We start from the raw sequence: 11,846 nt of genomic DNA, 5'->3' as shown, positions 1-11,846 counted from the left end.
GACGAAACGTTAGGAACAAAGGCTTCACCTCCAGACCATGTTTCCTTTACCGTGTCTATACAACTTGTTCACATGGATTTGCATCACACACCCTTTATTCCCCGAGCTCACCACGGAGCTCCCGAGTCCACTCACCTCAGGACGCCCCCGTAGATGGCAGCAACGAACAGGCCGACAAGGCCCAGGCCGTTGCCAAACTGGTCCAACACGAGGAAGGGGATGATTCCGTCCTTCTTGTCGATAAGCCCGGCTGTCAGCGGGTCGCAGTCTTTGTACTGGGCGTAGGCCACCAACCCGGAGAAGTTGAATATCGTCCACAGAATAAGTACCCCGAACCAGAAGAGAAAACATAGCCTGAAAGAAGAGTAAGATTTTTGCAGTGTACAACAAGACCAAAAAAGTCGAAGTAGATGCCGAGGACCTGGAGTCTCCAGAAGCTGTGACGCACAAGAGGGCTCGGGTCCTTGTGACAGACACAGAGCCTGAAAGACCAGTAAGATTTTTGCACTGTGTGCACCAAGACCTAAAAAGTCTATTGTCCTTATGCCAGACTTTGGTCGGGGATCAATGTAAGTGGCGAGAATAAATATAATCTATTGGATGGGATTAAGAGGAAGAAATGCCAGATTGTTAGCTAAAATTAAAAAAAAGAGGCTAATTTTTCATAATACTCATAGACAAAAACTTCTGAAATACGAGATAAGTCTGTGTTAAAGAAAAAAAAAAAAAAAAAAAAACTTAACCACTTCTGTACGACTCGAATTCTCACGCGCAGCATCGGTTGCCAAACGTACATATCATCACATTACTTGCATTATGAGACCTTGCCCCCAGGAGCAAACCTAACCAGGAAGGACTGGGTTACCTTAAACAGAGGAAGAGCCAAGGTGGGCAAAACGAAAGAAAACAAACACAAGTGGGGATACACCAATAGCCCTCAATGTCCCTGTGGCGAAGTACAGACGATGGTCCACGTCCTCCGGGAATGTCCATTGAGTCCCCATTGCTCCGACCAAGACCTTAGGAAAGCAAATGAAACTGCCCTTATATGGACACGGTTCTGGTGCGACAAGATATGATGACTTGCATTATAAAATATAAAGTCACTACTGTATTACTTCTTTTCTTTTACTCTGAGTAATAATAAACACAGAAAACGCCATCAAACCAGTTCATAGAACCCGGGGGTAACTCATGTACAACTACAAAAAAAAAAAAAAAAAAAAAAAAATAAAAAAAAAAATATATAAATATATATATATATATATATATATATATATATATATATAATTTTAACAACCACAATGCACTTTAACTCTACGCCATCAAAGGTCGACAACAGAAATTGAAATACGATACTGCCAAGGACTCGAACCCGGCATCCTCGTGACAAGCGCGGCAGTGACTTACCAACTAGGCTATCAAGAGAGACGTATCGCTAATCACTGGGACCCATTGAGTGTTGTGCATACACATATATATATATATATATATATATATATATATATATATATATATATATATTATGGGAGAAAGCATACGCTGGACTCGACGTTCGTCAATTTATTCCGACGTTTCGAACCCTGTCCAGGGGTTCGTCTTCAGGGTAATACAGTGGTAGCACTGGAAATGTACATAAATAAGGGGAATTTGGTACACTGGGACAGGTCTCCACAGTAACCGTTACAATCCGACGCAGTGTACCAAATTCCCCTTATTTATGTACATTTCCATTGCTACCACTGTATTACCCTGAAGACGAACCCCGGACAGGGTTCGAAACGACGGAATGAATTGACGAACGTCGAGTCCAGCGTATGCTTTCTCCCATAATAATGGTTCCTGGACTCCAGCTATTTACGAACATATATACATATATACATAAATATATATATATGTACATAAATATATATATATACATACATATTTATGAATGGTAAGAATGGAAAGACACGATTGAGAACAAGAGACTTTATTCTGACCGGTTTCGCCTTTGAGACTTCTTCAGAGGTAATTACCATTCATAAACCTGTCATGATGTCACAATACATACATAAATACATATATACATATATATATGTATGTATATATGTATGTATATATATATATATATATATATACATATATGTATATATACATATATACATATACATATATCTATATATATATATACACATATATATATATGTATATATGCATATATATATACATAATCAAGAGGCCGACGCCAGCATTCTCATGTACTCACGCCTCGTGGCACCTACGTTGGCCTCATCGTACCGAAGTGGTTAATGAATTGTGACAGACGCAAATTCAGAGATAAAACAACTGTTCAAGCTCTTACAAATATGGACTAACAAACGTTTCAGATACGTCATCAACGACGCCATTCTTTGGCTTCCTAATGTCTGTTCGGTGTGAACAGGGCTTGTTTCAGGAGTTCGTTCAAGAAACCCTATCCACGAAAGACAACCGCTGGGTGGACACGATAATATGCCATTAGAAACGGCCGTCATATAAAAAAATAATAATAATAATAAATAAATAAATAAATAAATAAATAAATAAATAAAATAAAAAATAAAGGACTATTGTGAATCGTCCTATATAGATAGACCACAGTCTATCGACTCTTACTTGAGCTTTGTTAAACATCTAGCGATGACCTGTGCATGGTGATCTGTCTCACTGTTAGTCCTACGTTATCTATTTAAGGAATATATATATGTATTCATAATACGATTCCGTGGTGTTACGAATGGCTTGAGGTTTGAGGGAAATGCAATACTCCGTACACTTTCAGTTTCATTTGGCAACATGGCATGAACTACCTTGCCAAACGAAATAGAAAGTGTCGTTGTCTTTCCCTCAAATCCCAAACCATTCCTTACACCATCCAGTCGTATTATGAATCATCAGTATACTTTTAGGCATTACACAATCCCTGGTTGTATTAAACCAACCAGTTGTATCCGCTCCAAATGAAACGTACCTACCTTTGCGATTGCTCCAGAGTTCTGACGGAGATGAGCCGCTGGAACTGACCCTGACTGAGTGTGAGTACAGAGAAGATGAAGTAGATGCCGAGAACCTGGACACTCCAGAAGCTATGGCGTACGAGAGGACTTGGGTCCATGCTGAAAAGAACCAACAGAGAGGGTCGATGACAGAGGAAACATCATGTGGAAAGACGAAGTAGATGCCGAGGACCTGGAAACTCCAGAAGCTATGACGCACGAGTGGACTCGGGTCCAGGCTGAAAAAAACAAAAACAAAAAAAAAAAAAAAAAAAATAAACGAATCCGTATGACGTTTCGATCATTAGGACGTAAAGGAGTTATCACACCCATTCCATCCCTGAATACACTCCATACCCCTCCACCCTCCCTCTTATCTGAGCACCTCCTGGATGACGGGTCATCCCTGCACCTTGTCCACTGCCCTGGGTCAGAAGCAGTGTCGCAAGACACAGCACATCCACAGCAAGGCCGCTTCATTAAATCGGCGACCCCCCTCTATTTAAAATAAATAAATAAATAAATAAATGAATAAATAATTAAAATAAGAAATGATGATAAATAATAAACAAAGGAGTTATCACACTGGGCTATTTTACCTTCAACTTCCGATTAATCGGCGGTATGGCCAACTTCCAACACTTTTTCCGCCGTAAAATCCCTACACCAAGCTGAAAAACGTTAGTAATGCAGTGCATGAATGACAGGTGACCTTTTGGTCTATAACTAGGTCGGATGCGGAAAAAATCGATAGATGAATAAATGAATAGATAAATAAATAAATAAATAAAATAAGTAAATTATGATAAATAATAAACAAACAGATGAATAATAAATGATGATGATAAATAAACATATAAATAATAATATTTGATAATAAATAAACAAATAATGAAAAATAAACAGAAAATAATGATTAATAATAATAAATGAATTTGTAAAATAAAATAAATGGCAGGCATTACAGCATTTTGCTTCGGAGTTTATCTAAACGAATGTGAAAACTTCGAACTGAACTACATTGCACTGACTCTGCAGGAAGTTTAATCCATTCAATAACTACACGGTTGGCGAAGTTGTTTCTACCCACTTCCAAAACAAATCTACTTCCTGACAGTTTGAGACCATTATTTCTTGTCAGATTCGCATTCAGTGTGAAAATTTCGCAATTTTTTATGTTGTCAATTCTTTTTAGAATATTAAAGACCTGTATCAAATCACCCCTGAAAATCGATTCATATGTTTTAGTCGATTTTCGTATGATTTATTTTTGGCATTTGGAGTCAGATTTGTGGCTTACCGTTGTACTTTTTCCAATATGTCTATGACTTCAATGAGATTCGGTAACCATACGGAAACAGCATATTCCAAATATGGACGAACTAACGATTTACATAGCTTGTGAACAACAGATGGACTTTTAAAATAAAAAGATCGCGCAATTAGTCCTAGAATTATTTGCTTTGTCTGAGGTGGAAATACACTGGTTAGATGATTTGAGATAATCTTTTTTTGTTTTCTTAACAAAAATACATACATACATACATACATACATACATACATACATACATACATACATATACCAAGGCTTTTTCCCCCTTTCAAGGGAGGTAGCCAAAAAGAAAAAGGCATAAAATCATTCCCACCCATTCCATCCCTAGATACACTCCACTCCCCTCCACACAGAATGTCAATTGATATGCTGAAGAACAATTATTTACCTCCAGCATATCAAATTCCTTCCCGAAAGCTACGGGCTGAAAATCTGCTCAAACAGTCGGAGGAAAAATAGCCCAGTGTGATAGTCCCCTTTTCCAAGTACGTAGACATAGAAACCAGAGGTGGAGGGCTTGGCCATACGTGACTTGATTTGGAATAACGTCGCGAAACTTCCCCCTTATCTGTGGGCTAGAATGGTGCCCCTCACAGAGGACTTTGTAGCGTGGAATCTAATGAACCATGTCCTTGGTTCAACTCACCGGTGGCAGGGTTCGAACCGCCATCCCCTCGACCTCCGCCGCAAGTAGCGACGCCCTAGTTAACCCGTCCAGCCAGCCAGCAAACGTCATTTGGCAAAAGTTTGTGGGATTATATTTGACTAAAACGGACAAAGAACGCTTGCCTGTTCTGTGGTGAAGGAAGAAGGTGAAAGGAGTTGAATGAAGCAACATGAGTCAGGGGAAATTTAAAAAAAAAATTTACCACAGGAAAGAAATGGATGAAGGTAGATGCAAACATTGAAAATGTTTTTGTATTCTTCGATGAGGTTAGATTCCCTTTTGGCCCGAGGGAATAAAAAGAAAATGTTTGAAATGAGCAATATATGGTTGAGCACTGGGATGAATTGGGCATATGGAAAGGATCAATGAAGAAAACTTAGCAGGAATGTGAAAAATATGAATGGATGAAGGGGACTTAATCAAACAATGATGAAATGGTTTGGGCATATTAAAAGAATTAGTGAAGAAAAAGTAGCAAAAAGAATGTGAAAACCATGAGTAGATGGGGGGTAGGGCTTAAAGTGAATACTCAGAATAAGGTGGATGGACAAGGCGAAGCGGGCACTGAACATAAGAAGAATGTCTATCGAGCAAGGAAGGGAGAGGACAAAAGACGTGTATAAATGGAACGTGGTGAAGCGGGCACTGAATATAAGAAGAATGTCTATCGAGCAAGGAAGGGAGAGGACAAAAGACGTGTATAAATGGAACGTGGTGAAACGGGCACTGGATATAAGAAGAATGTCTATCGAGCAAGGAAGGGAGAGGACAAAAGACGTGTATAAATGGAACGTGGTGAAGCGGGCACTGAATATAAGAAGAATGTCTATCGAGCAAGGAAGGGAGAGGGCCAAAGACGTGTATAAATGGAACGTGGTGATGCGGGCACTGGATATAAGAAGAATGTCTATCGAGCAAGGAAGGGAGAGGGCAAAAAGACGTGCATAAATGGAACGTGGTTGTAAATGAACAACGAAATGACGTCACTCGAAGGGTTTTCTTCTTGTCTGCCCTTTATATCTGTCGATTGGAAGGGGTGGGAGAGGGTCGTCATCTAATGAAGCTGTGGGGGTAAACCAGTTACGGCTTATTCCAGCAGTAGACGTGTTTGTGCCTTGCTGCACTGCCTCTGGCCCAAGAGATGTGGCGGGAAGCAGGACTGGCCCCTTCTTTCACGAGGAGCTCAAATGGTAGGGACAATAAATGGATATTTAAGATGGGTATGAAATGGGTGTGGGGTTGGTGTATGTTTTGATTCGGCTGCCCTACCGTATAAGGGAGTAAAAGGGACCTTTGGTATATACATATTTATTCTTTTTTATGCTCTCAGCATTATTTTTACTATTGGGTGATGCTCCACATCCACCGAGATTGAATTCTAATGGCCGATTTTCAAACTATTTTGTTAACTAAGATATTCTTGATTATCTAGTTCGTTTGAATGACAGCTAATATGTTGGGCATCTTTCTTGGTAAAGATAATTAAATTTCAGTTCATGGTCCGAAAAACACGGACCCCTGGTGAATACTGATTCTACAATGACAGTGCAGCAGAGGGGTAAATGTAAAATTATCCAAGAATCCGTAGGAAAGAATGGAAAACTTAGGCGACCTAGTATTGGATTATGAATATCAAGATTCTATTTCTCATAGTTCCCTCTCTTCTCGCCATCCACTCTTTATCAACTACTGTCCATCTCCTCCTGTCTTTCTCCGCCTGAAGGTACGTTTTGTTCTGTGCGATTATCGCTCAACGATTATCGTTCATGGCTCAATGATAATCATCAAACGTTTGTCTGGAGCAACGTTATTAAAACTTCTTTTTTTTTTTTTTTTTTACTGCGACTCACAGCAAGAACCACAGTTTACATCGCGACCCATAATACTTAGGTATGTGATAAAATGTAACATGGGACCTCTCCGAGTATCCTTGTCTTCTTATGTATTTATTGTTTCTTTCTGTATTGCTTTTTTGTTCCTTTGAAAATGTCTAAATAGACGAAAACGTTCGGTATCTGTTTTTTTTTTCAATTTCCCGGTGGTTTCTGGAAAAATATATATATACACACACACACACACACACACACACACACACACACACACACACACACACACACACACACACACACACACACACACACATATATATATATATATATATATATATATATATATATATATATATATATATATATCATATATATAAAAACTAGATATAGTACGATATCTAAAAGTGCGGAGAGTAAGTCTGAGTTCACTAAAGTATTAGTAAAGACTGACAGGAATATTAAAGGTAAGCATATGAAATTAGTAAAGACAGGAAAAAAATGTTTGGTACGGAACTGTCGACAGCTAGCTATTCAATCGTTATTTATCAAATAAGGTTGTTCCAATATTGGAACCTTATATATATATATATATATATATATATATATATATATATATATATATATATATATATATATATATATATATATATATATCGAGGGAGAAGGAAAAATGAAAAGTGGAAACGGAGAGGGAAAGAAAGAAATAAGAGATTTCAAGAAACGTTAATTTTTCATCATCATCTCTTCCTCCTTCTCCTCCTCCTCCGCCTTGCTCTCACTTGCGTATTTTTCATTTCCTTTCTTTTTTGTCGCGACTCATTTTATTTTTCACGCGCCCACAAAAGGATCGGGACCCACAGTTTGAAAAACGCTGGTATAGAGTGCTTATTCTTTGTTTTTGAGCGGGGCTGTTGCTTTGAGCTTCAAAGCACAAGACTGATAATTCGAGCCGAGCATGCCGAGGCGTTGACCCACGTCGGATGCCAGCTGGTAGGATGCACGTCACTCGCCATTGGCTGTGGTAGTAGGCTAATAATATAACAGCACCAGGCAAAACGTATTACAATTCTAACCTTACAGAATACTACTACTAACATTTGTAGATATTTACATAAAGATATTTGGTACATAAAAGTTTCAACAATATTATATTTCCATAATACTAATTCTAGCGGGGTGGCAATTATTAATACAGGAAATTAATATCGGTACACGAATGTTATTGAAAACGAATTCTTTAAGGCGTGACCATGCTACACCTCCACCCGTTGCCTACTGGCCAAGATCTAGGAACTCACTTGAAGAACTCGAGGCGATCTCCTTCACCTGCCAAGTCCCACACGGTCCAAAACCCTCCAAGGCCGACAGTTGTCTTGAGGACGATGATCGCCACTCCAAAGAACATGATGCTTGTCTGGAGGACGTCTGTGTAGACCACAGCACGGACCCCGCCCTGGGTGTTAAGGAAGAAACTCATCTAGAATTACACTGGCGATGAGCGAGACTTCAGTCCTTGGTGGACAACATCACGCCGAACAGATGGAATAGCAGAAGTGGTGAAGAAGAGATTTAAGAAATGCAATGGAAAGAAGGAGTAGTAGAAGTTAAGAAATCGCCATTCTATTTTAAGAGATTAGTTTCCAGTCATTTGTGGTTGCTGAGTGACTCTGATCCGTAAGGATATCATCAAAGTTCCTAAAGTATTGACTTCATAAGATTTATAGTAAACATCCCCCATTTGAAGGACAGGAGAACAGAGACTCTAATCCGTAAGGATATCATCAAAGTTCCTAAAGTATTGACGTCATAAGATGTATAGTAAACATCCCCCATTTGAAGGACAGGAGAACAGAGACTCTGATCCGTAAGGATATCATCAAAGTTTCTAGAGTATTGACTTCATAAGATGTATAGTAAACATCCCCCATTTGAAGGAAAGGAGAACAGAGTCTCATAAGGAAAGACTAAAACTCATGTATGTCCCAGGTGTGAGGATGACGAAGAAAGAACATTAAGTATCATCTACGAGAGTCTGAGCTCTGCTGAAAAATTATCAACAATCTTCAGAGTGCCCATGCACATGTACATTGTACACAAGGTCGAGAAAATATGGTATTTCTCGCTAGCATGCTGCTTGGTTTTGCTACTTTGAGTAGAAACGACTTCGGTTAAGAAATTTTGTTTTTCAAGTTTCCAATTGTCAAATTACTCTTGCGTCATATGGTGAGAAGGTGAACGTCCAACTAAGACAAATTAAACCTATACGAATGTTAGACACATTAATGAGATGTTCTTACGGAAGTCTAGAATATTGTAAACAGAGTCATTTCTACTCAAAGGAAGTAGCAAATGCAAGTAGCATGCTAGCCTAGTGTGCCGCTACCTTTAAGTTTATGGGAAAGGAAAAACCAGCAGTAGATTACGTACGATGGTGACGTAGACAGTACAAATGATGCCCATGGAGACGACGGAGATCCAAGTTGGGATGTTGGTGACTGTCGAGAAGGAGAGGGAGGGCGCGTAGAGACAGACCCCCAAGTAAAACGCCACGTTCAGAATTTGGGAGAGTGATGCTAACTTCTTGAGTATGCGCGAGTTGAAGCGCAATTGGAGGTACTGGAGGAGGAAGACGATGAAAAGGAAGTGTAATTGACAGTGGACTTAAGCAATGTTCCCTCTAATTTGTTGCTGTGAGTCTGCCCAGAAATTTGCTTGTGCGCAGACTTTGCCTACACTGAAAAGTATGCAGACACCCAAGCGAGTCCCCATCTGATCATTCAAGCAAATACGCACAATCTGTAAGTTTGTATTACATATTACCTCCAAAAAACAAAGCAATTATTGGTTTAACGGTTAGCAAGTTACAATTTTTTAGAGGATTTATAAGCTGATGTTTTGGTGGAACTTCTTTATTGAATGGATTTTAATATCATTTGAAAATCTTGTATGCGCACATTCTTTATTATGTGCACTAGTTGTAAAAAATGTGCGCACGCAAAAGCGCACAGCTTAGAGGGAGCGGTGGACTTAAGCCCAACTAACATTACAACAAATATCAACACACAACAACAGTCAAAGTTGATCTGAGAGCAACATAGATACGAATGAACTCAAGAGGATGCCTAATATACATTCTACACCAACTTTACCTCATAGACGGAGACAAGTTTGAGTGGAAAGAGTACTGGTAGGACCAACTGTGACGATATAATAACTCCCCAAAGGCTTCCCAACAAAGAGAGGGAAAGCTGAGTCCCGTTGTAATACATTTCCGTTGCATTGCCTGTTGGAAACGATAAAGCTTCAAGTCAACTTTGCGTCTCCATCGTTCAAATCAAATCTCACGTTGGGGATCAACAATTTAGTCGTAATTCATTCTATGTAATCTGCTAAGGTACTAATAGTTTGCATTTGTTTTCGATTGCCATGCTTGTTAGAATACCACATATTACAAAACAAATAATACATACATAAAATGATAAAAAACGTACCCAGAATAGAAATGGCTGACACGAACCCTCCAAGAAGAGAAAGTGCAACAGGGACGATGCCCATAGACCTGCCCCCGAGCAGGTAGTCGTCGGCATTGTTATTCTTGTTCTTCCGTATGGCCAGCGACGTTCCCGCCACGATACTAATCATTGTCAGCACCGTCAGGACCACGTAGTCGACGACACCAAACTCGCCCCCTCCGAAAACTTCCGTTCCTTCTTCCGCCGACATGTTCGGGGACAAGGGGCAATGTGGGACCTCGGTTGAGCTAGAAGTCTGGTCGTCGAGGACGACGTTTCACAGAGCGTCAACTAACGCTGCTAGTTTGATAACGACAATGCGTAAAACGGAGAGTGTCTGTAGAGGAATAACGAGAACAATTATGATTGGATGATTGGTTCATAATCCAAGGTGAAAGAGGGGGAGGTGAATGCAATCTTATAAGGAATTCTTATGTAATACTCAGGAGTCTTTCAGTAATGATTTGCATATGCAAAGTTTAATTTTTAAGATGCTCCTTCTTAACTTCTTTTTACTTTTTCTCTTATTTTGTCAGTTTTTAATTTCCTCTTTAGTTCTGAAACGAATCACAAAACTTTAAATTACACTATATTCCATCACCTTTACATGAGGTTCATTCCGTTCACTGATTTCATTATTAAGATCATAAGAATATAGGAATGAAGGAGACAGTAAGAGACCATAAGGCCTACACTAGGCAGTTCCATATCTATTACTATCTATTATCCCCATCCATGAAATGATCTAGCCTTCTCTTAAAACAAAAAATAGTTTCAGCGCTACGTGCAAGGTTGCCGAGTCTTTTCCTTCGTTAACCACTCCATTGGTAAACTAGTTCTTGCTTATTTCCGACTTAAATCCAAATTAGTCCAATTCAAATCCACTACAGCGAGTCCTGCCCTACTGTCTTAATATAATGACTTTATCTGTATCACCCTTGTTAAACCCTTTGATTAATTATTGTCGGAATTGTTGTTGTTCCTGATGCATAATGGAATGTTCCTTATCGTGATGGTGCTCAAGTTTTGGTCTCAATATCCTACGTGTTACGAACATTTTAGTAGTATTAGCAAATCTATAATAATGTTTATGTGTCATATGTGTACTGATTGGTATTACTCATGATTGTCTCTGGTCCCCTTAACCCCTACGTATGTTGTCTGTGTAACTTAGTGTAGAAAAACAGTCTAATGAGGACCACAATGGAAATAAGCTTACATGCTTTTTTGTGTTATCCTCGGCAATTGTAATTGTTATTTCGAACTATGTGTTCTTTTCATTATCTGCACTTCATGTATATTGATTCATTGCCAAATAAATTTATTATTATTATTATTATTATAATAATTTTTATTATTATTATCATTATTATTATTATTATTATTATTATTATTATTATTATTATTATTATTATTATTATCATTATTATTATTATTATTATTATTATTATTATTATTATTGTTATTAGTATCATCATCATCATCATC

At 38.7% G+C, this 11,846-nt stretch overlaps 1 protein-coding gene across 1 annotated transcript in view; it reads right to left on the bottom strand.

Annotated features, from left to right (window-relative positions):
• Positions 1 to 10,569, bottom strand: part of LOC143040510 (sodium-coupled monocarboxylate transporter 1-like) — an 18,756-nt gene extending 8,187 nt beyond the window's left edge. Inside the window, exons 1-6 of the mRNA XM_076211602.1 lie at positions 10,338 to 10,569; positions 9,996 to 10,129; positions 9,274 to 9,462; positions 8,145 to 8,299; positions 2,997 to 3,137; positions 136 to 354 (exon numbers count right to left, since the gene is read on the bottom strand). Coding sequence (XP_076067717.1) covers positions 136 to 354; positions 2,997 to 3,137; positions 8,145 to 8,299; positions 9,274 to 9,462; positions 9,996 to 10,129; positions 10,338 to 10,569 — 1,070 coding nt within the window. The remainder of the gene's footprint in view (positions 1 to 135; positions 355 to 2,996; positions 3,138 to 8,144; positions 8,300 to 9,273; positions 9,463 to 9,995; positions 10,130 to 10,337) is intronic.
• Positions 10,570 to 11,846: the final 1,277 nt, after the last annotated feature.

Source organism: Oratosquilla oratoria, chromosome 28 (assembly GCF_046742065.1).
Source record: "Oratosquilla oratoria isolate Oo_2021 chromosome 28, ASM4674206v1, whole genome shotgun sequence".
NCBI lineage: Eukaryota > Metazoa > Arthropoda > Malacostraca > Stomatopoda > Squillidae > Oratosquilla > Oratosquilla oratoria.
This window is presented reverse-complemented; position numbering and strand designations above follow the sequence as displayed.